This window comes from Stenella coeruleoalba (genome assembly GCF_951394435.1).
Source record: "Stenella coeruleoalba genome assembly, chromosome: 10".
Classification (NCBI taxonomy): Eukaryota; Metazoa; Chordata; class Mammalia; order Artiodactyla; family Delphinidae; genus Stenella; species Stenella coeruleoalba.
The window spans coordinates 42,230,961-42,258,096 of NC_137156.1; the positions used below are offsets into that span (position 1 = coordinate 42,230,961).

Here is a 27,136-nt window from a genome sequence, read left to right on the forward strand (position 1 = left end):
ACCCAGCCATTACAAATTAATTCAACACACGGAGAAGAGCTGTGTCACAGGTGTAAAGGAGCAAGAATGTCAAAGGTGAAAACAGAAATTGAGAAGAACTGACAGGTCACTAATAACCCAAACCAGGGCAGTTTCTGCCAAGAGGTGGGAATGCAGAAATCAGCTTGTCTGTGGGTAAGAGTTAAATGAGAAGTGGGGGAGATGGCGAGCAGAGTATTTACAGGTTTATCTGCTGTGACCCCACCCCTAAAGTGTAAGCCCCTAGGAGGGCAGGGGTCTGCCTTGCGGTTCTCTATCCCCAGTGTGTAGGACAGGGTCTGACACCCACTTAGTCCTTAATATTTATTAAGTGAATAGAGTATCTTGAAGGAAAGAGGGTGCTAAAAAGGAGAACACAGGAGCAAAGATAAGTTTTATTTTTATAAAATGGTGGGATACTTGAAAAGCTGACCCTATAGCCCAAACTTATATGGATTGAGATCAGGGATACCTAAATGTTCCCCCAAGTGTTTTGACTGCTGAATGCTTTTGAACATACATCTCTTAGTTTATTTAGGTCCTTTTTTGAGTTACTCTTAGCTATTTTAGAGTCTGTTATTTTTGTTTTTAAGAAGATCCTATGACAAGCATTTTTTCTTTTCAGGTTTTTGATTGGCTTCTCTTAGATGGCCTAGTATATACTAGACAATTCACAGGCAAATTCTGAAAAAGTCAACCCTAGAAAAATATGCTTAAGAAAACTGGCACTTGGAATTCAATAGCCGAGTTAGAACAGTGATACGACTTAGTTATTCTAAGTATATTTAGTAACTAGCTTCTTTACCCCAGGGCTGATTGAGCCATTGAGACATCACTGTGGTAAAGGCTTTAATGGGGGAAGAAAAAAAAGAGTTCTTAACACCTTAAAAAGATATGAATATATGAACGGTTTTGGATTCTGGTATCCTTTTAAAGTATCATATAAAGAAAAGAAGCAATGTCACCAGGAAACTGATGAGGGAAAAAAAAAGAGAAAGTATGAAAAATTGATGTTAGAAACCTAAATATCTAAAATTTGTCCAGAACCCAGTGTCGAAGCCATAGGATTTTCTTGGGGGGCGGGGGGAAGCCTATCACAATATGCATGAACTTATTAAATGATTCCTGCAAAGTCCCCCACCAAGAGTCAAGAATTTGAATATAGTTGAAGTACTTTTTGTTCTGTACAGTAAGATGCTCAGTAACCTTAAAAAACAAACAAACAAAAACTTTGAAACCATTTTTTTTGCCTTATTGTAATAAGTAGTTTCTAGTGTTCCACTTAAGAGATAAAGCAGAGATTTCTGTGGTGATTGATGGAATTTGTCTCATTTACCATATACTTACATTATCTGTGCTAAAGACTTTTAAGTGGAGTATTGAAAGTGGGGTGGCTGGACACACCACTGAGAAAAAGAAAACAACCTTAAACCCATGACAAAGCTTAAATTGGATGGAAAACTGTATCTACAAGCAATAAAAATGTAAACTACCTACCATTAGGACATATTTATTTGTGTAAACACAGTGTTTCAAGGGAAAGACTATCCCTTTGGAATGGGGCAACTGTGCTGTCCATGGCAAAACACCCTGGTTTAATATTAAACCAAGAAAAAGAGGCAATCGGTCCTTCAAGAGCACTGATAGATTTTAAAGCTGTGCACTCTAAGTTCTAGAGCTTAATGGTTCTCTTTAGCAATATTTGGAATTAAGATAGGGAAGCAGATAAGGCAGTTAAAAGTCAACAGGTCTCTTTTTTATGAAGTGTGTCCATCTGGAAGGAAACTCATAGCCTAGGTTTGTTTGGAAGACACGCTTCATGCCACCTATATAAGTCAGGGAAAGCAGGGGAAATGGTATCCTTGGCCATGGTTATTTGAACACACTTAGCATGTAAAAATCTGACTCTGGCATTCAATTTTGATTATACGTAGTTGTAAAATAAACACATCCAAGATACATGTGCAAGAAGGTGTGTGTCTGTGTGCAGCTGCCTGAAATGATGGGATGCTGGGTCCCCAGCCGTGTGGAGGGCAGGCAGACTGAGGGCTGGGGGTGGGCTGGGGGGTGCTCATGTGGGGTCAGACTTCACACTGCTCCAATCAGCAAATAATCAGAACTGGATAAAATCTCCTTGGATAATAACAAGAGGCCCTCTTTTTTTCTTTTGAAAGTTTCAGTTTGAAACTTCTAATTTTGTGCCACTTTTACTTCTGTTCTAACATGATTTTAAACAAATTAAAGGTTAAAACCAATACTGTTGTTAATAAAAACAATTAAAGAATATTAGCTCAGAGACAGACCTAGAAGCAGCCTTAATATAAATCCTTCTTTCAGCTGTTGAGAAAACCAAGACCAGAAGAAGGAGAGTTACCCAAATACCTGAGAAATCACAGCTAAAGCCCAGACACAGGCTTGTGGGCAGCCCGATGGGTTCCTGCTCCCCGCTCCAGGTCCCCTGTGTGGTGGGACACCATCCCTGCCACAGGTGCCAGTAATCTGATTAGATCCAGGGGAAGTTTTAACCAAGTCATTGAGAGAAAGGCTATTCTACAATACCTCCTGTGAAACTTAGCCAGGGGTAAGGCAAACATGGGCTGCTAAATATTTATTCTTTTTATAACACTAGATGGCCTTGCAGGAAAATAAAAATTTAAAGTCCAAATAATCCTTCCCTTGGATCACAAGCTCACTGGAGTGCATCCAGAATTCATTTTCAGAAATGATAAGATTTGAGCAATGTTTACAATCTCAAAGCTAGTCACTAGATGGCAGCAAAAATGAGGCACAGAGAGAACAGAGACAGTGACTGCAGAATATTTCACCTTTTAAGTTCATTAACAACTATGTCTTCGTAGTGAACTGTAGATTCCGTCCAGAGACAACTTCCAGTGAATTTACTAAGATAACTGCATTGGTTTTCAGAAAGAAGTACTAGTTACTATTTCAACCTGATTAAAATGTGATTTTTAAAAAGGAAACATGCACATATAAAGAAAAGAAGTTAACAAATAGAAACGGATGAGGACAGCTTGCCTCTCTGGATATTTGAAATGATACCTGCAGACAGCAATTGCCCATCCCAAAGCCCATAGCATCCATGTAAATGTGGTCGGGCTTAGAAGCCTTTGCTGCCTCATCATCCTCAGGAAATGTTTCTATAAATGGAGATGGTGTATTCTTGTCCTTAAATACTGCAGTATTAATTGAAAAAAGAAAAAAAAAAGAAAGAAAGAAAAGAGCAGGAAATGGGTGAGAGTCAAGGATTAACAACAATGGGGGGGGGTCCCCTCCCACCCGCCACCTCTGTAGACTCACTTGGGACGTTGATGACAACCTTTTCTCCTCTTCTGTGCCGGATGTTCCTGGTGAGGGTACTAAAAAACAGACAACAAATGTCCTAAGTTGGTCACCTAAGAAGCAAAAGAAGAATTTGACAATATGCAAGTACATGGAATGAAATCCTCCCTCAAACTAATCCTCTAAGACATCCCTACCGAAAATTCATGTGGACCGAGAGACTGAGGGGATTTCCTGAAAGAAGGCTTTGCATTAATACCACGTCCCCTGGTTCTTGTTTGAGAATGTCATTCTCTCTCCTGCCCAAGCCCTGATCCCCGGCTCCGTGTGACTCACCAAACCAAGCTCAAGTGTCCAAGGTCTGCCGTGGTCTAGCCTCACCGTATGTTTCTAACATTTTCCATGCTAAGTCCAAAGACTTGAGCCAAACTGTGGTACTCATGTTCCCCGGGCATCTCTGGACCCCAGAACCTCATCACTCCCTCCACCCATCCTGCAGCATTAATACTATCCTCCAGCCTGCGATGTCTGATCCAGAAGCCCCTAGGCAAGCTGTGGCTGTGAGCACTGGACGTGCGGCCAGTCCTAATTAAAATGTGCTCTGAGGGTGAACACACAGCACATTCTGAAGACTTGGTACAGAAATAAAGTAAAACTTATTAATAATTAAAAAATACTGGTCACAAGTTGGATCTATAGAGTTAAATAAAATACACTATAAGTCCACCTTTTTCACTTTTTTAAGGTGGCTACAAAATTACTACTAAAATTACACGTGTGGCTTGCACCATGGTTTTACTGGGCAGTGCTGCTGTCGACGGTGTAAATGCCACCTCTCTCAGGAGGCCTGCTTTTGACCCCCTCAGTCAGAAGCACCTTCCTCTCTCTGGTGTTATCATCTTTGGACACCTGTCATAATCTACCTTTTCTTGCAGCTGAATATCTCCACCTTCCCCTTGGCACACTATAAACACTTGATGTCGGAAACTATGTTTATATGTCTTTATCTTCCCCACGGACTCTGCACGTCGCAGGTGTGCAGACCCGTTACAGGAATGAACACTGAGAAGTCACAGGTCCCTAACTCTAGGTCAGGAGCCCAGGTTCAGGATGACAGGTGAGACTCAAAGGTCCAAAGCTGAGATCAGACTGAAGCAACTTGAAACCCTAGAATTAAAACTACAGACCAACAGACTTAGGAGTTAGTGGAACAGAAGGTAGAGCGTGCCTACTATATACACAGGTATTGTACACATTTTACCTTACTGTCAAGGTATATGGAGTGGGATGAGAAGACCACAGAGACTGGCGGTCATTTTCAGAGGAGGAAAAGGTAAAAGTGATGACAAGAAAGCTTCTCCAAACAGGTGTTAACAGAACTAGGATTGAAATGCATCTGTGGCTAAGTGAACAACGTTAGGGTCACTTGGAAAACAGGCAGATCCAGCCTGGAAACAAGCAGCACCAACCGAGCAGCCTTGGGGGACCGAGAACAGGCGTAGCTGTGGGTCTGTGGGCTCCTCTGGTTAATTACCACAGGAGCTGGAGTTCAGGAACCGCTCAGTAATGACTCCAGGAGGGACACTGCACCCCCAGGGCAGGGATCCAGGGATCTGAGTCATCCACACACTTACCTGAAGCGCGGGTGCTTGTTTATCGCTTCATCAGGAAAGAAGAGGGACTTGGAAGCTCCTCCTTCCACTGGGTTGGGCTTGAACTCGGGCAGTGTGAACCCAGGGCAGCCTAATCTACAAGAAATTGAAGAACTAAAGAGATAGAATCTGTCTTCAGGGATTAAAAACATGCATGTGTAACGTTGCCTTTTTCAGGGGTCCGGCACACAGGTGTTCTGCAAACACTGTGCCCCTCGCAGCCACGCCTTTGCAGTCTGCCTTGCTCACCAAGCTCTTCTCTTGTGACTGCAGCCCTTTTGCCGATTTTATCAGAAGCCTCCGTCCACTCAGGGTCTGCAGAGCGCTTACTTACGTCCTGGCTGCCTTGGCTGTTTCCCCCACGCGGTTTCTGAGGCGTCTTCCTTTACCAGCTCTGACCCCTGCACACTACCACCTCCCCATCAGCTTGGTTCGACTTGGGACAGGCCTCCTGCTCCTTGCCTCTGCCAGGCACCTCATGATTCCGTCCAGATCAGGCAGGTTCTCTGCCGGTGCCCCTGTCCACCCCCAGGATCTCCCTCTGGAGGCTGAAACCCAACCCTATTATCTCACTTGACCTGAGGAAGAGCTTTAATTCCAACAGAGAAACAAAGCAGGGTGTAGATCGGCAGTGGGAAACTTCTGGCTTGGGAGCCAAGACTAGCCGGTGCCTTATTTTCAACCTCACCTTTTATAAAACTGGCCGCCCATGTTCGCCTTGTGAACAAAAACTGAACTTGCTGATCTTATCTGGAAAACAGCCCCAGCTATGATGGGGCTCCTCAGAGCTCCTGCAGCTCCGTACATTATTCACTGACAGCCTGCAGCCTTAGGAAAAGCCCTTGCAGAGAGTGACAAACTGAGATCTGGGGGTCTCTCTGCTGACCGGAATCAGGCTGGAGAAGCACGTGTGTACTTGGCAGGAAGCGGGCAGCCAGGACTCAGACCCGCACCCCCAGCCCCACTTTTCCTCCAGGCCAGCACCGTCGCACGGAACCTCTGCAGGGATGGAAATGCTCACGACCTGCACTGCCCAGGTGGGTACTGAGCAGGTGGAAGGAGGCGAATGAGACTGAGGAACTGAACTTCTCATTGTATACAAGTCGGATTGATTTAAATGTAAACAGTCACACGACCACTGTTAGGGTTGCTAGGCCACACTACAGTTGCATCTGTTTACGGAAAGAGAATCACCCTGTTTACACTGAAGAAACTGAGTCTTGCTCTCCCTCTTGATCCCGAAATAAAACTTCCCTTATCATTTAACTGTGGATGTAAACAAATAATTATTATCTTTGTTTTGTTTACAAATCCAAAAATACCCTCTCACCATAAAAGATATGGTTAGGCTTTTTAAAAAAAATTAGATTTTTAGAATAAAACTTATTCCTAGCTCAACTCTCCTCCCTTCATAATAACTTAAGAGAAGGAAAAAGATACTTCTCTAAATGTCTGATGAGTTGCTTAAATAAGGTTTCAACTATTTATATGTGACCATGGAGATTTTAAAAAACAAAATTCCCTTTAAGTGTCCTAAGACCAGTGGTGTGACTATGAATGCCTATGTTCATCGTGGACATTTATCAGGAAAGAAAAAGAAAGCATAAAAATAGTTCAGAGTGTTCCAGGCCACGGATACCAATCCCCAAAGTGCTTTTGAACTTTGGGGAGGTAAGCATACTTTGCCACAGTCTGACAGATATCTAGCAGAGATAACCAGATTTACGATTTGGTAGAACTGCATTCTTGCATACAGGTCCTATGTATAACTAACTGTGTGATATTTACGTACCTCATACTAAGCTAAGGACAGAATTTCACTGTTCATATTTACCTTATATTTACTCTTATGAAACTTTAGCCATAACTAGATTTGATGACAAATCCTAAATCTTTTCAGCACAATCCAAACGTGACCCAGTGACTCCCTTGTTCTTTGTTAATATGTATCAACAGACCCTGGGAGCGCTGATGCCATCCCCCCGTCGGGGGGCCCTCTGATCTGATCTGGGGGTAACGCACATCCTTCCTTGTGCACTGCTCCTTCCCCTCGGCCTGCGGAGTCTGTGGCCCTCGGGTCCTTCCACAGTCCCCCTGGCCACCACCTCCACCGGCAGAGGCTGGCATATGACTCTGCCTGCAGCTCTAATGTTACAGATTCTACCAGACACAGTGTGATGAGGATGAACTGTCTGCAAAGCATGAGAGCTGTGGGGTCAAGTGCTGGGTTGTGATCTGCTCTCTTGATACCCGGATGCTCTGAAATGCCAGCCATGCACGTTGACACAGGGACTAACCTGGGAAACGAAGTGATTGTGCAGAGGGCCTGGTTTTCCCCCAGCAGAGATGTCGCTTCCTTGCGGCGCTTCCTCATGTTGTCCTCGACGGTGTTGAACTCAGACATGGTCCCTCCGTACGGCTGGCCAGGTGTCCCCTCGATCATGTAGCTCCCATACTCTGGTCTCCAAAGGGTAGGGTGGCTACAGAGGAGAAAAGGTTTCAGTCCATCTTATTCTTCTGCTGCAGTCTGCTCCATTTTTAGTTTTGAAAAAGTTGCTTCCAAAAATTTAGAAACGACTGGGTATACAAGAAGCCAAGAACTCTTTACAATTCCCAGTGGCTGTTAATCTTCCACAGCTTTTCAACTACATAAGGGTTACAAGTGCTGGGTCTAAAATATTTATAAGTAACTGAGACACACACAGGGCATGCGCTGTCCAAGGCAAGCAAGCCTGTCCACTCTGCGGGGAAGGACGTGGGGATTTAAGGCCTCCTTCAGTTTAAGACTGGGTTCCAAATGCAAACCCAGCCTCCCAAAATGTAGTGGGTAGAAAAATGAACTGGAGGTACATGCCCCCTTCACCTCTGTCTACTGAAATAAAGAAATATTTTAAAAATATCCTGCCAGCCAAGCAAAACCCATCTGCAAGTTTTCCCTGACACCATGGTCTGTGATCTTGGTAACTGCCAATTTTTTAAAAAAATATTTAAACAGTAAACAAACTTTATATTGAGTTTACTCTTCTAAGTGCTTACTAACGTATTTAGAATGTCTACACCCTAAGAGGTAGGTATTATTATCCCTGATTTACAGTTGAGGAAACTGAGGCACAGAGAAGTTAAGTACCCCACCTAAGGATACCCAGCTATTAAGCAGAGGAAGCAGGATTTGAACCCAGGCAACTGGGAACCAGAGCCAGAGCCCTAAACTGCTGTGCTCTCCTGTCTCCTGTATGTGGGAGGAGAGATGATATTCCAGTGGTTCTAACAGTTTCAGAAACTCTCAAAGAAGCCTTCAGTACATCAGCTTACTTTGGGTTTGTCCTTTCCCCCTTTTCTTGCAGAGTTTCAAGAAGTTCCTCTCCAGACAGTACCAGTTGGGCTTTTCTATTTTCATGATCAAAAGATACCAACATGTATTCCACCTATTGAAAATAAAGGAGAGAAAGATGAACATTCCTCCAGACTCGTGCTTGATGCGACCTTTAGGAAAAGTAGGGAAACGTGAAGGTTGGAAAGGATGACAGTGTCCTGAGGAGTCACATCTGCTTACACAACGGTGCTTACTGAGTGAGGTTTGCATAATGCAAAAACCTGGAGAGAATGGCCAACAGTGGCCTTGTGGGAGTACAAGGACTCTTACGGGATTCCGTCTTCCCTCGTTCTACTTAACACCTTATAGAAAGGTCAGGATGCCCATTCTGACAAATTGTCCTTCGAGAAAGAAGTATTTCAAAGCCAGGATTCTGTAAATCGCAGTTGCACGTAGTAGTCGCAGTTTACAACGTATTTCCTCGGTGGGTTTACTGTAAGTTTATGAAAGGGGTTACCTGAGCGTTCTAATCAAGGTAGATTATCCTTCCTCACTGGTAGGTTATTTAATCATCCCACTATGAGCCTCACTAATGGACAGTTAAATCAAAATCAAATACACCAATGTAGAGGTATTAGTTTAGGAGTTTTGGCAATTTTGTTTTGGTTTTTCAGGAATAATTTAAGACCACTTCCCCACTCTGAACTCATACAGAATTTACAACGCAAGGTGCACTAGTGCATTCATAACAATACCTGGTGGAATTCTGATAAAAAATCAAGAGTGAAATACCAAAGTAAGACTTTTCTGGGCAGAGTACAAACAGAACCTGCATTTGTTTTCCGTGAAATCGCACGCTGTTAAGTCATGATAGTTGCTATTAATAATGAAGATTGTGACTCCCTATTCACGGTTAATATAGACACACATCATCCAAAGGTAGGTGAAAAGACTGGAGCTGGATCAGTCAGGCAAACCCTTGAGAGCACCCTTCGCACACGACCCCAAGACACGGATGGCAAACTTGTGGCACGTGGCAGACCAGCCCCCAGAAAGTACGTTGTTTGGCTTATTATAAAAGAGAAAGGCAACAATACATCCACTATCTACCTTATCTACCTGACATTTCACATGTAAATCCAGATCCCAGCCTTAAAAACAAACCAAAGTGCAGAAGCCCAGCAGGAGGCCTGGGTCCAGAGGGGCTGGGGCTGGGCAGCCCCCCTTTGAGGGGGGCTCTGGTCTGCAGACCCACTGTCCCAGGTGGAAGGCATCTGAGTCAGTCCTCCCTATCACAGAAATAGTACTATTCAAGAGACTGGTTTGCCCTTCAGCTAAGAAATATAAAAGGGGGAAAAAATGTTAGTAACCATAGGGAAATAGCCTGGCAGGTTTAGATGACAACAAAAATAAACTTTTGATGAATTTTTATTAGTTGTTGTTATGGACTGAATGTTAGTGCCCCCCACACCATTCTTATGTTGAAGCCCTTAACCCCCAATGTGATGGTATTTAGAAGTGAGGCCTTGGGGGGGGCAGGTAATTAGATCAGGAGAGTGGGGCCCTTGTGACGCGATTTGTGCCCTTATAAGAAGAGACGAGAAAGATGATTTCTCTCCACTGTGTGAGAACACAGCGAGAAGGCAGCCCTTTGTAAGCCAGGAAGAGGGACCTCACTTGGAAACCAAATCTACCAGCACCTCTGACCATGGACTTTCCAACCTCCAGAACTGTGAGAAGTAAATGTTTGTTGTTTAAGCCACCCAGTCTGTGGTATTTGTTACAGCAGCCTGAACAGACAGGAGAGTTTGTCTTACTGATGAGTTCAAGTCATCAGCGCTGAGGTGAAAACAGCACTTAATTTGGTAACAATCTAGTTCCATAAGACTCAGAAGCAGCTACAGGCAGTTCCCTATTTAGGGAGATTGTACTTTGAGAAAGCTCCTCTGTCAATTTCTGTGTACATTAGAAAAAAGGAATTTTCAAATTCCTTTGAAACAATGTTATACAAAGGTCTCTGGGCCACTTCTCTGAAGTATTTAACCTATCATGCGTCTGACCTCTGGAGACAGGGAACCCATCACTGCGTCCCTGTGGGACAGTGAGGTCCTACATTGCTTCCCAGGCACTGGGATGAAGACTCTGGCCTCCTTGCACCCTGGAGAAGGGGTTGCAACCAGGTGGTCAGGCCGAGGAGGGGGAAGGTGCGGGGTAACTCAGCCCAGGAGGACTGGGCTGCAGGGCGGGGTCCGCAGCCACCCTAAAGGAATTCACAATTCAGGATTCAGGGCCAGCTCCTCCATTCCACTGGCCCAAGCAGTAAGCAGTCTTGACTTCGGCGGGAACCACCCATTGCATCTAAGAGACCTGGTTTTCTCCTTACACCGACTCCTGAACAAGCCTGCAGCCATCTTGTGATAAGGCTCTAACTAGCTGATGACCCATCAGTGCTGAAACACAGCGTCCTGCTGCCTCCACACCCTTTGTCCTTTCACCCAAAGTCCTGTGGTCGGCAGGTGCTGGGAGCACTGCACAGAGCCAGGTGGATGTGGCTCCTGCTGTCAAGCTCACAGGTGGCTGAAATGACAGCCAGCAACTCAAGGGAGCTAAATGGTCTGGGGCACGTGTAACAGGAGGGTCTGGTCCCGCCTGGGGTATCAGAAGGTTTCCTGGGGGGAGGAGGGTGGCCAGGCAAAGGAGAGGGTCGTCATAAATACAGCCCCCACTCCTGACCCCTGAGCTTCCCCTGACCACCACCCTGACTGCAGCGTAATCACCTGGTTGGCTGCCCAGAGATGCAGATAAACTAAACTGGGCCCATCCCTGGAGACCATGTCACAGTAGTCCCGCCTCTAGACTGTAAACTGTTTTAAAGCTAGTGACTGTGCCTTCTGCCCAGAAGATGGTTTCCTCACACAGCCAAATAGTAATGACCAGTATTTTTGAGCACTTTCAACCATCCAGTTGGATGGCCCCCATTTCCGTATCTAGCAAGACACTCAAGCCTGGAGCACCCAAAGGGGTCCTAGAACCAACGGTGATGCTACTTGGTTTCAAAATCACTTGTAGTGATTTAGGGAAGACCTGTGTGGCAAGACCAGAAGAGCAGCTGTGCCTGAAACAGTGGGTGAACTTGAGGTGACCACCACAGGTCCAGGAACCCTTTGTATATGGTGACATTTTAGACTATAACTGTTGAAATGTTATTTTAAACTGCTCTATTTTCCCCAAAAGGAAACGTTTTCGTAGTTTACTCTAAAGTTACATCAGGGAACTATACTCAATATTTTGTGATAACCCATAAGGGAAAAGAATCTGAAAAAGAATATATATATGTGTATACACATATATGTATGTGTATATATATGTATGTATAACTGAATCACTTTGTTGTACACCTGAAACACAACATTGTAAATCAACTATACTTCAAAAAAAAAAAAAAAAAGAAACACACAGGCCAAAAATAAAGTTACATCAAATTCTTATAATATCTGCTATATTCTGACTTTTCCCCCACTATGAAATGCCATTTCATACCACAGAATAACACAGGGTGCACGTCAGGGAAGTTTACACAAAATAAACGTGGCCTTGCCCTGGCCTGGTCTTCCTCCAGTGTCCTAGACCAGGACTTCAGCTAACAGAGCAGGAGGTTCTTTAATCTCAATTTTAACACTGCGTAAAATGATGAATTTCCTATACGATTACGTAAAGTAACTTCCTTGCATCATTCCCAAAACAAATTCTTCACATGCCAAGATTAGTAATATGAAGCCTCAGTGAAAAATTTTAAGATTCAGTAGAGAGCAGAGAAAATTGTGATGAATCTCATAAAGGGGACAATGACACCTTTCGATAAAGGAAAGGAAAAAAAAACACCCTCTCCTTTATGGTAGACACTAGGCACGTGTGACCTTTTTAGATTTAAAATTAAAGTAGGGTTTCCCTGGTGTTGCAGTGGTTAAGAATCTGCCTGCCAATGCAGGGGACACGGGTTGGAGCCCTGGTCCAGGAAGATCCCACATGCCGTGGAGCAACTAAGCCCGTGTGCCACAACTACTGAGCTTGCACTCTAGAGCCCGTGAGCCACAATTACTGAGCCCATGTGCCACATCTACTGAACCCACGCACCTAGAGCTCCGCAACAAGAGAAGCCACCCAATGAGAAGCCTGTGCACCGCCATGAAGAGTAGCCCCTGGCTTGCTGCAACTAGAGAAAACAGCAACGAAGACCCAATGCAGCCAAAAATAAAATAAATAAACTTGTAAAAAATAAAATTAAATTAAAGTAAAATAAAAATTTCAGTTCCCAAGTCCCTAACGATATCGCAAACAATTCAATTACTGCAGGAAGTTGTACTGGACAGCACTGGACTTAAACCCGAGAGAAATCACCTCTCGGAATTATATCTGGACACACTTACTGATGCATTACTGCTGGTGCAAAGGAAAGCCCCGCATGCCGATCTGCTCTTTCATGTCCTACAAATGGTGTGAGACATTTACTTTCTGGGCCTCTGAATTGACACTGGCTGATTTTTTTTAACCATGCCACTACACTTCAGGCGTGTGTCAGTTTTCATTTTCTGATGGTTACAAAGACCAGGCTAAGTCACTCCTACCTTATTTCTGAACCAAAGTAGAACCCAACCAGTCTGCTCCCACAAATTAACCTCTAAAAAGAGAGCACATCACGTGAAGTTACCAAAGGAGATGTTTGCTGTGGCCACCAACACGGGCACTCTGCAACTTAGAAACCTAAGCCAGAAGACACGTCCTCCTAAAGAAATAATACTGTAAATATAAATAGTTCTTATTTACCTCAAAACACCTGCAGGTTAGTACTATAGCTTCTGGGTTCTGAGGACAAGTGAATTCTTTGCTTCTTTCCTGAGAACAGGGTCCTGGTCACCGCGCGGCTGACAAGAGAGGGTGTCTTGGACCAACTGCTCTGCAGTGCTTAGGTGGGGAGGGGGTGGTGAGGGAGTGAGAGGTCAGGGCCCCTGAAGGACTCCCACGAGGTAAAGGAGAACTCAGGGCTTCAGCAGGGCTGGCTCAGGGCCCCAGGCACTCCTGGAGCAGGTGACTGACAAAGCAAGCTAGGTCCCTGTAAGTGTGTTTAGAGATGAAGTTGGCCCAAATTCAGGGACCACCATCGAGAGATAAGAAATTCAGGGCTTTAGTTCTTAGGAACTGGTGATAGATTAACCCACCCAACAAAGGGAGGGTGATGCTTTCTAAAGAGACCTAGATCCAGTGCCGAAACAGGACGTGCAACTCCTAAGTCACTGCTGTGCTCAGAGGGGCCCTTGGGCCCCCAGGGGCAGGCGACAGCGATTCCAGACCTCCAAGTGCAATGCCATTCCACCACAGTGAGGGTCTCCTTCATAACCGCATCTGAGGGTGCCTGGATGCTGAGGCAGGTCCCACCAAGACAGCAATTCTAACCTGCTGAAGACAGGGTCTGTAGGATGCAAGACGTGCTAAGACAAACCCCTTCCGGCCATACCTGGAATTCACGGGAAAGGATTACAATCTCTGTTTGAGTTTAAACCAGAGCTCCTGACTTGGGGCTCTGATGCTGGCCCACTACCTGCGGCCCGGGACAAGGTCCGCCTGGCAGCATAGCTATCAAGTGAGGTCAGCCTCATCCCCACAGAGGCTCATCCGTGTCTGCCCTTTCACAGGGCTAGGCTGCCAGCAGAAGATTAGCTGGAAAGGCCGCAGCCACATTGCTAAACCTGTTAGCATTTGCCCTGCGGACCGAGAAATTGACCACACATCCTCGACTTTTCAGATCTGAAAGTGTAGCTGGCATTTCACTAGGAGGGAACCGCTGATCATCTGGTAACCAAAAACACCGAAGCTTGCACTTGTTGCTCGAGACCTTTATCAAAGCAGCCCACCTGCCTTGTTACCCCACCCCACACTCTACGCCTTTCCCTTCCACCTCCAGCCTCGCCTCGGGTTGGAGCCTAGTTTGAATCTTAGTAACATCTGTGTTTTTTTCTTTTATAAAATGAGGATAACGCCTACCTCAAGGGGCCACCGGGGAGGAGCACACAAAGTAATGTGTCAAGTGCCTAAAGTGGTAGCTGAGTACACATATCCTCACGTGTTAGTGATGATTTTCTAGCTCTCGGGCAGGGACACACGTATTGAGGCAGAACAGTGTCTTTTAAGTGTTCTTATGGGTCCATGGTGGCCTGTAATCAACATTACCAAAAAACGTTGAAATGAGTAATAAATACCAGAATATGTCATTCATGGAAAAGAAGTACTATTTCACCCAAATACCGTTTCGCGCTGTGTTTGTTTCAGGCACTCGCGGTCTCAGGACAAGGAAAGACTTCATGCAGAACACCGCCAGCTCTGCGACAGTGGGCACAGGTCAAGTCACCCCCCTCCCGGACACTTTCAAATGGCTCAAACTCAGCACATCTTAGCACCCTCACCACGTGTGCCGCCCCTCCACTCCAGCCCCGCCCCCCAGGCTGCCCCCACACAGGCCTTCCTTCTGCTTCTCCACCAGTCAACCACTCCAGGGCCTGGACAGCACCGCTGTTCTCTGCTTGGAAAGCTCTGACCGCAGCCCCTCAAGTAGCTGGCTCCCGATGGGCTCTAGTCACGTGCTACCTCTTCAGAGCAACCTTGGCTAACCCCCAACACTAGGACCTCTCTTGTCCCATGCCCAGGGGTGCCACCCACACTAGTGCCTTGTGGAGTTGTGGAAGTGGTTACCCAGGCCAGAGCAGTCTTAATTTCCCCTCTCTCCTCACAAATATTACAATTATGGACATTTGGAACATGTCCTAATCTAACAAAGTGTCCCTTCCAACTCTAAACTACTATGTCTGTCATTAAACTCTTCCAGAAGTTCTTGTGGTATAAAACCATCCATTTTTCTTTCCCTCTCAAAGATAAGACAGCACACACTGCATTGCCAGGAAGGGAATTTTTTTCAAATGCATCGTCTTGCTACCTAAAGCTCACCCCTTCTAAGCACATGATCTTTTAAATTGTATGCATACATCAGTGGAAATCTTTCTAAAATTGATTACATCCTCTTCTGCTACAATAAGAAGATACTAAACATACTTCCACTTTTTTTATTAAGGCTTCAGACTCGGGGCAATTTCATTTCTTTAACAGAGCAAGGCCCTGGGAGGCACCGGCTGCCGTGTCGAGATCTGCTTTTCCAAGCTGCTCTCCGACTTGGTCTCTGATTGCTGCCTCGACTGATTTTTTGTAGTTCATCCTGAACCGTGGAAGGAAATGACCAGCTTGCAGGAATTGTGGACAAAGTGAGCAATCTCCGGGTGAGGGCTTGAGACAGGCTTCCAGGAGTAAAGTGCATGCACTCTGTACCCAGAGGGCTTTTGCCTGCTTCCTAGTTCTCGCTGTCTGTGTTTTGGGGCCGGCAGCTCCTGAGCCCTGGATACCACTCACACAGCCATGGAGGGAGGACCACAGGCAGGGCTGCTGCCGCATGGTGTGTTGGACGATATGCCTTCCAAGTGCCCGACTTGCGTAAATACGTGAACGCTTGAGCGGGAAATGAGGGAAGCACTCCCAAATAACCTCTTTAACGTTCCTCTGAGGCTTACAGTGCTCAGTGTATCCTTTCAAGCAAAAAAACTTTTTAAATTAAAAAATGTAAACTTTCATGGAGGCTCTTGCCTTCAGGGTTTGTTTTAACTCTGCTAAATCATCATCCAGTACAAAAAAAGGAAGGTGTTAACTAAATCCAAAGGACTGAAAAAAGGGCCTGGGGGATGGGAGACAAGACAGTGGGTTTGTGTGAACATTTATGTAATTAGGAACATCTGGTTTGGGGGTTCTTTTGTAATCTTGTTGTGGAAATAAGTTTAATTACTAAATCCTGACCATAACAGACACAAACATCTAAGAACACAGCAAGCTCTCCAAACAGTGTCCAACAGAGTAGAGCCGTGGCCATATGAATGCTGCAAAAATATACCAACCTAGATAACCAAGTTTTCTGGACACCTATAAAAGATGTGCTCTTTTGGCTAGAAGTCTGATGCTTATTTATGTTTCCTTAACTCCTGAAACATCTGAAACAATGTCTGAGAAACCCAGCCCTTAAGTGGAGGAGATTCAGGGTCATCATTCTAAATTACTCAGTCCTTTATGATCAGTTTCAATATACAATCCCCGTGGCTACTAAGTAACCAAAATGCTTTCCCATATGCTTTCCCAATTCAATTCTGTTTCTTTCTGAAAATCATAACCAAGATTTCAAGGACCCTACAAGCTGTGAAAACATGCATGGGCTTTGAGCCATTTATTTTGGCTGGAAACCAATTTTTGCTCTTTTCCCAAGTTCTAGTATGTTCGAGATAGGTCGCTGCCAAAGCCTCCAGTCCCCTAACCGGCCAACTCTGGCTTCACTTCCGTTCCCATCCTTGCACTCCTCTCGAAAGCCTGACATCCTTCCTGCCCCCAGGGCAGTCCTACTGCCCCCACTGGTCCTTCTCCAGATCCCACACACGTCCAGGTCCTTCTGTGTGTATCACCAGGGTTCGGAGGGGATGGCCATGCTTCCTCTCTGGGTTAGTCATCTCGCTCTCCTCCTTGGTTTTAACCCCATCTTCAGGCCCGTGGCTGCCCTGCCACACACACAGCCAGCTCAGATGTTGCTCCAGCTCCCTCTGCACTGTCTACCCCGCATCTCCACTGTATGAGCACTGGGCTCCTTCACCTAGGAGGTCCCAAACCAGAAGATCCAAGCAGTTCCCCAGGAACTATCCCCACAGGCTACACTCTCTCCCCTCCCTCAGCATCGAGGTAACCTCTGCAGTGGGAGCTGCCAGCCTCTAGTTACCCTCCCAGCCCGTTTTCCCCACCACCACCGAAGAGACCCAGGATTAGTCTCCCGGTACGATTCCTGGACTGACAATACCACGTCTCCTGGCATGGTCCATTACAAAGGACCTTGACATATATACACTAATATGTATAAAATGGATAACTAATAAGAACCTGCTGTATAAAAAAATAAATAAAATTCAAAAATTCTAAAAAAAGATATATGTATAACTGAATCAATTTGTCGTACATCTAAAACTAACAATATTGTAAATCAACTATAGTCCAATATAAAAAAATTAATTACAAAAACAAAAAACCCCCAAAAAACAAAGGACCTTCGACAGCCTCAGCCTCTAGCCACTCCCCTTGCCCTGCTCTGGTCCCACACCACGGCAGTGATCCTCAACTTCAGGCACTTCACAGTCGCACGTCTGCACACACCCTTCCCTTGCGCTGTCTCCCTTTGAGATCCTCCCAGAAGGTCCCCCACTCCGCCCCCCATCTCTAAGACTCCCAGGATCTCCAGGCAGAGAGTAAACTCCTCCCCTCCTCTCTCCAGCCTGTCCCCTGACCCTGCCATGCCACTGGAGTTCTTCAAGGGCAGGGAGTTTCTCCCTTTTCTTGGTTTCTCTCTTCAAGCCCATGACCTACCACAGGAAGTCCTTGATAAACAGGAGTCACTCAATAAATACTTAAAAGTCATCCATCATGGAAATAAAGCCTTTAGTGTTTGCCACATGTAAGTGAAGCTTAAGTCTCAGTTTTTCTGAAGGAAACAGTCTGCGATAATATCTTGTTTTTATTTTTTTTTAATAGAAACATTATGGGGTTCAAACAGGTTTACTTAGGAAGTTAAGGAAAAGATTTTAGAAACCTAGTATCTATGGGTTTGTAATTAGATTACTTTTTCAGTAGCCAGTAAAGTACGTTCTCTTTGAAAAATCCTAAAACCCAAAAGGTGACGGGATAAGGAAACGGATTCTACTGTCTCTTGTACACATTTCCTGATTTTTGTAAGTTGTGTGGCATTTAAAGCATTCTGAAACAGTCAAATTGTTAAAAGATACAATTAGAAATTATATATACATATAAAAGCATGCAATTCAAAACCAAATGATAGAATTTTTTGATTATTCTTGCAGATGAGGAAATTGTGGTCCAAAGAATTTAAGTTCTGTATCTAAGATCACACGACTGTTTGGAGGAAGACTTGCGGCTGCACTCCCATCTTCAAGTTAGTCCATTCTTAAACATGTATGCAAACTTCAAAATAATTGTGTTTTCACCAAATACCCAGTCATAGGATGATAACAGTGGTACTAAGTGATGAACATTACAGCATAAAGGCAAAGAAAATCCTGACTTAAAAAACTTGGCTATATCTAGGTTGCTGGAGATATAACCATGAGGGTAGCTAGCCTTTGGACAAAGTTTACAGACAAAGGAGAGCAGAGCTCAGAGAAAAGGTAGAAAGACTTCCACTTCTGTTCAAGATGGAGTAATAGCGATCAATTTCACACCCCCCACCCTGAAAAAAAAAAGAGAGAAAGAGAGAAAATATATAAAAGAATTTTCAAGACACTGGACATCAGATAACAAAGGGCAGAGATCCCCGTGATAGGAGGGACAATTTTAAAGTGAGTGAGCCCTGCAAATGCCCCAGCTTCCTGCCTGGCGAGAGGCACTAGACCATGGGCAGGGAGGTGAAGCAGAGCCCACGGTGGAGTGGGGGTTTGATGGGGGGAAGGACTCCCTGAATTGAAGAGATAGAGCTGAGTATCTGAGGAAACCAAGTAATTTAGAGGTCACAGGACCAAGTACCAAAGAGAGGAGAGCTGCACAGACAATTCCGGAGATCTGCAGAGGGTCCCCCCCTTAAGGACTCGGTAGTAAATCAACCCACACGTGAGAGGTGAGGACCCAAAGCTGGGACAGGGTGCCTCCCCCCCGCCAGCATGGAATAACTCCTAGTTCAGGGCATTGAGGAAGGTACACCTGAAGGCCTTGCCTTGGCAGAAGAGAATAATTAGCCCTAAAGTGACACTCTTCCGGACCTGCTGAATAAATTGTAAAAGCAAGACCTGAAAGGATCAAACCATCTCCAAATAACTATATTCCAGAACAAAGCTTAAGAATACATTTAGGAAAACGCAAATATCAAGCACCCAACGAGGTAAAATTCACAATGTCTGGAATCCAATCAAAGACTACCAGGCATGCAAAGAAGCAGAGAAACCTACTCAAAATGTAGAGAAAAAGTCAAGTGAACCTGACTTTAAATGACAGAGATGATAGAATTAGCAAAGACATTAAAACAGTTACTAGAACTGTATTCCCTATGTTCAAAAGCAGTATAGTAAGGTTGCAGGATACAAGATAAATACACAAAATCAATTTTATTTTAATATATTAGCAACAACAATCAGAAATTATAACTTAAAGAGTAATACCATTTACAATAAAAAAAATATGAAGCACTCAGTGATACATCTGACAAAAGACATGAAAGACTTGTCGACTGAAAACTACAAAACACTGATGAGAGAAATTAAACAAGTGGAGAGATATACTTGTTCATGGGCTGGAAGCATCGTTAAGATGTCAATTCTCCCCAAACAATCTACAGATTCAACGCAACCATGGTCAACATCCCGCTAGGGTTTGTTTTGGGTAGAAACTGCCAAGATGTTCTAAAATTCATGTGTAAATTCAAAGGACCTAAAAGAGTCAAAATGAGTTGAAAAAGAGCAAAGTTGGAGAGGTAAGACTACCTGATCTCACAGTTTATTATAAATTATAGCAATAAAAAGTGTGGTATTGGCATAAGAACAAATAGAGCAATGGAACAGTACAAAGAGTCCAGAAATGAAACCACACATAGGCAACTGATATCAGACAAATGTGCAAGGGCCTTCGGCGGTGGAGAAAGGATAGTCTTTTCAACAAGTGGTGCTGGGGCACTGTGCAAAAGCAACCAAACCCAAAAATCCATACCCTGCATCATATACAAAAGTGAACTCCAAAAGGATCATAGACCTAAATGTAAACCTAAGACCATAAAACTTCTAGAGGAAAATACAGGAGAAAACCTTAGATAATGAAAGATTTCCTAGACAGAAACACAAATTCTATGTTAGAGGCTCAGATAATATTCTGACATCTTTTCTCAAGATATGGGGCCTTACACTGAACATTACCTAGGTTTCTCCTTCAAAATGAAGCTACAGAGTTCTAGTTAGTACATTTGCTAACACCACTGCTAGACATTCCTAGAAGTGGTACCTTTAGAAGTGATATCCTGGACATTCCTCTTCACAAAGAAGAATTCAACAGTGATGTGGTGGGGTCACAGTAACTTGTTCAGGAGTCCAGAAACATGTTCTTAGGGGAGCCACGTGTGCAGAAGGAATAAACATTTTCCTCCCATTGTGTTTTCGCCATATTTAAAGTACATCAAAACCTCTACGTATCCAAAGACCTCTACAAACTAATCCTACCTGTTCACCGCACTGACACCACCACCAGACACAGAACGCTCACACACCAATGCTATTTCTCACCTTTCTGCCTTTATTACACTGTTCACTTGCCTGGAATCCTTCCCTTCTCTTCCCTTCTCTTCATATAAATAACGACCCTAATTCTCTAGGGCAGCTTCCCAAAGATGGTGCCTGAAGCATCACAATCACCTGGGGTGCTGTGTGTCTCACACGTCTGCAAAGGGCACAAGGGAACATCTGGAGGTGATGGAAATGTTATATGTATACAGATGTTTCCTATTTCTTTGTTTTGACTGTGGTTGCAGATATCTGGTTGTATACACTTGTTAGAAGTCATTGAGCTCTATGTTTAAAATGGGTGCATATTATTGTATGTAAATCATAATTCAATGAAATTGGTTTAAAAAGAAAGCCCACATAAAACTATATAACACGAAATGAACAGGGGGAAAAAATTCCAAACTGAGATGGACACCAGAAGTGATAGTCAAGCTCACATTTAAGCCAAGCTTAAATTCTTAGCCTCAATTCCTAATACACAGTTGACCCTTGAACAATGAGAGGGTTAGGGATGCTGACTCTCCCCACAGCCAAATATCTGCATATAAATTTTATGGTCTGGATCATGTGGTACTCTATTACGTTATTTATTGAAAAAAAATCCATGTATAAGTGGACAAGTGCAGCTCGAATCCATGTTATTTAAAGCTCAACTGTACACACAGTCAGTTTTCTGGTTCCCTAACCTTCAAAAATGAACCTCTTGGTTATAAAAGATAATTTTGAAAAAAAAAGAAAATCACCAGAAAGCTCTAACCATATTTTACTCTTTTTCCTCGATTTCACCACCGTGCTTTAGACACATCAGTAAATGCGGATAAACTGATGCCCACAGTGACAGCAAGAGACAGAAAGATGCAGCAACTGTGCTTCGTGTGCAGAGAGCACACAATGACCTATGGAATCTTCATGAATTCTCAGAGTAATTTTTGCTCAGTACCTTATTCTAAGAAGTCATTGTCAAATAATGCATTTTAAAAACACAATTTAGATTCTGAAATGCAGTTTAGAAATACCATAAACAATTACTAAGCTAATGGAATACAATTATATCTGAATGGGCAAATTTCAGTTAAAAACCGGCAAACATGGAATGCCTCATTCCCCAATAACCATGGCTATTTAAATGATATATTTTAAATGAGATATCCTGGGTATTTAAACATTCCCAAGCGAACATTTATGAGTCTTACTTAAAAGACTAGGCACTTACTTGTAAACCATTCCAACAACATTATCTCATTTAATCTTACTAACTGTATAAGGAAGGTATTACTCTCCCCATTTTACAGATGACAAAACTGAGATAAGCACTTCGTCCAAAGCTACACAGAACCTTCAATTAGACTCAAATGACTATGCTTTTGTCCATTCTAGATTTATAGCTCAGGATGTTATTTTTGCTATAGGATCATAAGCTTACTGATTAACAAGCTATGCATTTTCTAATTAGTCATGTAAGCATTCTTAACCTACATAGGTAATTTGAAGTTCTAACTATGAATGATATGCCAGCCCTTTATAAATCCCATCTCAGTTCTTATTGGTTTTACACATGATAATAACACACTTATAAATATTAAAGATGTATATTTCTCTCAAAGTTCTCATAGATTTATCTGCTCATTAGAGTACAATTGACCTTCTTGCCTTTGAAAGGCAAAAAAGAAAAATCAGAAAAGATGTTTCCTTTAAAATGTTTTTCTGACACATCTGTAACCTGGAGAGTTTGAACTCTGTAAAAAGATTTGATGAAATCTCATACATTGTAAATATTCCAAAACCTGGTGTAATGTATTTAAGAAGTAGACCGTGAAGTCAGACAGATTTCAATTCTTATATGCCTCTGCCACTGAGTAGCTGAAGAGCCTGGCAGGTAGCTGACACTAGAGGGATATTAGGAAGCATTCAAGAGTCGAATTTACTGCCACATTTGCAGTGTTTATAAACTTCCTAGGTTTGTCTTTTAATGTGCATACTCCAACTTACAAAATCTGTACCTAAAAAGTTGTGTGTGGGCTGTGAAGAGAGAAGTGCTTACTTTTTTGCATAAAAGAACGCTTAGCAGGCATCAGGGCCCCCAGGAACACCCATCTCACCTCCCCCTCACCCCCATCTGGGGCAGCATGAAATATCTTCCCAGTACCTGGGAGTTAGAACTTCGACTACCCACAGTAACAGCATGATCAATGGGTTGGGACCAGCCACACTAAAGGCGAAACTCGCATTTGTAAGCTGACCTGGGAATCTGCCTGTTTCTAAGGTTCTCACAGGAAAATACTTCTGAATTCCAAAAAGCCAGCAGACACACACTTGTACAATACAACCATTTTTACCACAGTGACTGGTGGCAGCCTTCTCTTCACTCAGCAGTCTAAAGATGATCCCAGGCGAGTTTCAAAGAGGAACAACCCTCTCATTTTCCAAAGGAGGAAACTGAGGTTCACAACCACCAAGGTGGTTGGCAAGCCTTGGAATACAACACAAGTGCAACTCCAAATCCAAGTTCTTCCTGATAAATACCACCAGAGACAAATACTGTCCTAGCGCCAAGCATTTCCAAAGTGGCAGGCTCTCCTTCCAACCAGATCTACAATGATAGGTTTAGGCTGCTTTTTTTCCTTTTTTAATCCGAGTCCATGGTCCTGTAAGCACAACATCAAAACTTCCACAAAGAGCAGTATTTTGATATCACGCTGACCCAGCCCAACATATCACGTCCCAAACACCCTTTTCTGTCTGGTGGGGCCATCCTTCATCTCCAGGGCCACGGCACCCACCACACCCTTCTCCACTTTTATCGGCCCAGCCTGATTCTTGGTTGTTCCCTAGGCTTCTGCATCCAAACAAGCTCACTTGCAGGCTGATTCTGCCTGCAGACTTTTACTCAGTAGACGTGACAGGGAGTTCCCACTATGCGCAAGGATCAATGCTAAGAGTGTTAACGGCCTGCTCTTTCTCAGAGGCTCACCTCGTCAGGGAGGCCTGCCATGATAAATGTGGGACTCTGACTTTCAAACCCCATAACTGCAACCACAGTAAGAAATAATTTACATGCACCCAATATACCACCCCTACACACACTCTCAAATAACTCAAGTTTGACATAATATTCTCACTACGTGTGATAAACCAATACTCTTCATCCTACCCCATTTCCATTTTTAAAGTCTCGGAGAGAAAAAAATCTAGGGGGAGAGGAGAGATCATAAAATACACACAATACACAAATAATACACAGTAGTCCCTCGGTATCCACAAGGGACTGGTGCCAGGACCCGCCAGAGACACCAAAATCCGCAGAGGCTCAAGTCCCATAGTTGGCCTTCCATTCAGCATCTGTGGATTCAGCCAACCGTGGATCAGGTTGTATTCACTATCCGACAAAAAAACCTCGTATAAGTAAACCTGAGCAGTTCAGACTCTAGTTTTTCAAGGGTCAAAATGTCAGATGCTGTAAAGAAACAACGAATTTCAGACTTCTAAAATCTTCTAAATTTATTTCTCAACCCACTAATGGATCATGATCTCCAGTTTGAAAAGTAATTTTCTGTAACATAAGAGTGATTACCTTTACATGATGCTGGAGGAACAGAAGCATCAGCAAATGCTTAGGTGTGAGACAACCCCCGCTCCCCCACCCAAGTCACATCGCTGTCCAGAGATGCAGAGGTACCACAACGGAGAGTTAGCCCCTGTTTGATTTACAGAATCAAACTGGGGGAGACCAAGCTTTCAATGAAGTCCTATTCCAGGAGTAGGAAGAGTGGGGCTTTTTTCTTAACCACGGGGGAAGTCTTCACAATCTCAATTCTTCCCTTTGGGTCATACTGCTTATTTCCAAGAGGACTGTCAATACTGGCAGGCAGGAATTTTATTCTTTTTGAAAATCTTACACTCTACCCAGACATGACTGAAGCAGAATTTAAAGTAATAATAAATAATCAGTGGGTTATTTTTTAAATCTAAGATAACTTTTCTACTCCATGGTTTCTGTTAAACAGTAAACTCCCCATTCCAAAGGACATGGGTTTGTTAGTGGAAAAAAGGGAAAGGGAGGTGTGGGAGAGAAAAAAACATCTAGAGGGAACAGAGGATAGATCATAAAATAAACACAATACACGAATATATAAAATGTCGGATGCTGTAAAAAAAAAAAAAAAAGAGTTTTAGTCTAAAACTGAAGAATCATCACCAAACATACTGTACCCCTCTTCTGTCCAATAAAGTATGGCAAACCACTTACAGTAGAAATGTGAATTACTAGTCATGATACTTTTCTAGCTTACAAGAGCACAATTCCTTCAAATGACAGGCAGAATTATTTTCCAATCATAGAAAAACTAACTTTTTGCAAGGAGAGAGATTCGGCACTGGTGTAGCAGCACCTTGACACTTAGGTGAAGAGTGATAACACTGACAAGGAGATAAATTATTTACACCTGAGCAAGCCATGGAAGGCAAAAGGTAAAAACACGAAAAATATAAACGAACCTTTCCAGAAGTCATTTGATTATTTGAACTGTATATACACGTCTTTTTTAAAAAAACAGGAAGGAAAGGCATAAAACGCTTTGGCAGAAAAGACTTTAAAACTAACAGGAGGCAGTGCTTTCCAAATCATTCCAATAAACAATGGTTCAATATTGAGAATCTAGAGGCATTTCACTTCGAAGCAGCACACATGTGGAAGCACAGATTCGGAAAGTTTATATACTAGATCTGGGCCATGGAAAGACACTAACAGATCCTAATTTTGAAGCTCTCAGAGTTCCCAGTTAGAATTAAACCAAGCCATGATTTTTTAAATTTATATCTATAAAGTGGTGGTCGGGGGGTGGTTGATGAGGAGAAGCTGGAGGTTTAAAAGGCACCAGGAAAAGGTGGGGCGGAAGCGAAATCCTGAAGACCTGATTCCTAACAGCAACCGGCCTTCTAGGACAACTTTAGTCCCTTTCACGTTAATGGCATTTTGAGACGGGACCGTGGGTCGATAGGCGGTGGGCAGACACCCCAGCCTGAAAACTCCTCCAGGCACCCAGTGTCACACTTTTGCACGCTCACGCCCTCCGAGCGCCTACTCCGCACTTGCTGAATGGAAACGAACCTCGAATGAATGAATGGGAGAGAGAAGTCCGGCCAAAGGCTCGGAGCACGGCCCTGGACAGCGCTGGACGCCCGCGGGCTCGGCGGGGACCCTCGGGGGCGCGGCGGGGACCCTCAGGGCAGCGCAGGGCGCGGATCGAGGGCGCAGGGGCCTCGCCGAACAAAGGGGCGCGGAGCGGCGGGGGCCGGGCGCTCACCTCGTCGCCCCACTTGAGCACGTCCTTGTGCCGGTCCTTGACGGCGTGGTAGATGTGCAGGAACTGGAGGATCCCGTGCAGCCGCACGTGGTCCGCGTGGCGCTGGGTCTCCTCCCAGCTCAGTGGCGAGCCCTGGGACAGTAGCCCCATGGCCGCCCCCTCTCCTCGCCCTCTGGGCCGGCGGCGGCCGCTCCGGGCTCCCGGCGCGCGGCGCGGGCCGGACACTCAGCTCCCCGCGGAAGGCGGCGGCGGCTCAGCCCCGAGGGGGCGCCCTCGGGCCGCAGCCGGCGGAGGAAGGGTCCGGTCAGCTCCGGCTCCCCCGCGCGAGTTCCTCGCCCCCCGGGGGACCGACCCAGGGGCTGGGTGTACCGCGCGGACGGAGGCTGCGGACCGGGGGGGCCGGCTGGACGGCCCTCTGCCCGACGGCCTGGCCCCTCGCCCGCTCCGGCTCCCGCCCCGTTCCTGCTGCGAGGCGGCGGCGGCGGTGCCCACAGCCCCGGCGCAGCGGTGGCTCCCGCTTCTCTTTGCCGGTGTCCTGCACTACCTCCTTCCTACTTGTGACCAAAACCTGCGCCGCTGAGCATGCCCAGTGCTCCCAACCGCTCGCCGCTCCCCAGCTCGATCCGCCGCTCCGGATTTTATAGACTGCGGGCTTGGGGCGGGGAAAGGAGGCGGTGCGGCCGAGGAGGCGTGGCCGAGCACCCGCAGAGACTCGGCGGCTGTAGGGTAGGCGTGCGCAGGCGTGGTTAGGGCGGAGTCCAAGGGGAGGGCCTCACCAGGCCGGGGTCGGCCTCGCTTTAAGCAAACGCGATGTGTAAAAATCTAATCCAAAGAGAGAAACTCTGCGTTGGGGAAGAAGTTTGATTATTCGAATAAATGAAGAATCCACCATATTATTTTTTATGGAGAGAAGCGCCTCACACTTATAAAACCAGGGTGAGAGCAGCAGGGTGTGGCAAGAAAATTTGTCTCCAGGTTTTTAGACGTGTACATATTATTTGTGTAGTCTCTAACTATTTATTTGATGACATATGTTCTTTGGATGGCACAGACACCATTCACTGCAACCAAAGGAGCTTTGTCAACATTTCCATAAGGATCGTTAGAAGGAATCATCTCCAAAGTATATCCCCCATCCAAACCTAGGATTCA

General features: G+C 44.7%; 1 protein-coding gene across 1 annotated transcript in view; it reads right to left on the bottom strand.

Annotated features, from left to right (window-relative positions):
* The window catches only part of GCLC (glutamate-cysteine ligase catalytic subunit), a 38,721-nt gene extending 12,142 nt beyond the window's left edge, over positions 1-26,579 (bottom strand). The window contains exons 1-6 of the mRNA XM_079935192.1: positions 25,985-26,579; positions 8,283-8,395; positions 7,268-7,450; positions 4,953-5,066; positions 3,337-3,395; positions 3,079-3,212 (exon numbers count right to left, since the gene is read on the bottom strand). Coding sequence (XP_079791318.1) covers positions 3,079-3,212; positions 3,337-3,395; positions 4,953-5,066; positions 7,268-7,450; positions 8,283-8,395; positions 25,985-26,134 — 753 coding nt within the window. The 5' untranslated portion in view covers positions 26,135-26,579. The remainder of the gene's footprint in view (positions 1-3,078; positions 3,213-3,336; positions 3,396-4,952; positions 5,067-7,267; positions 7,451-8,282; positions 8,396-25,984) is intronic.
* Positions 26,580-27,136: the final 557 nt, after the last annotated feature.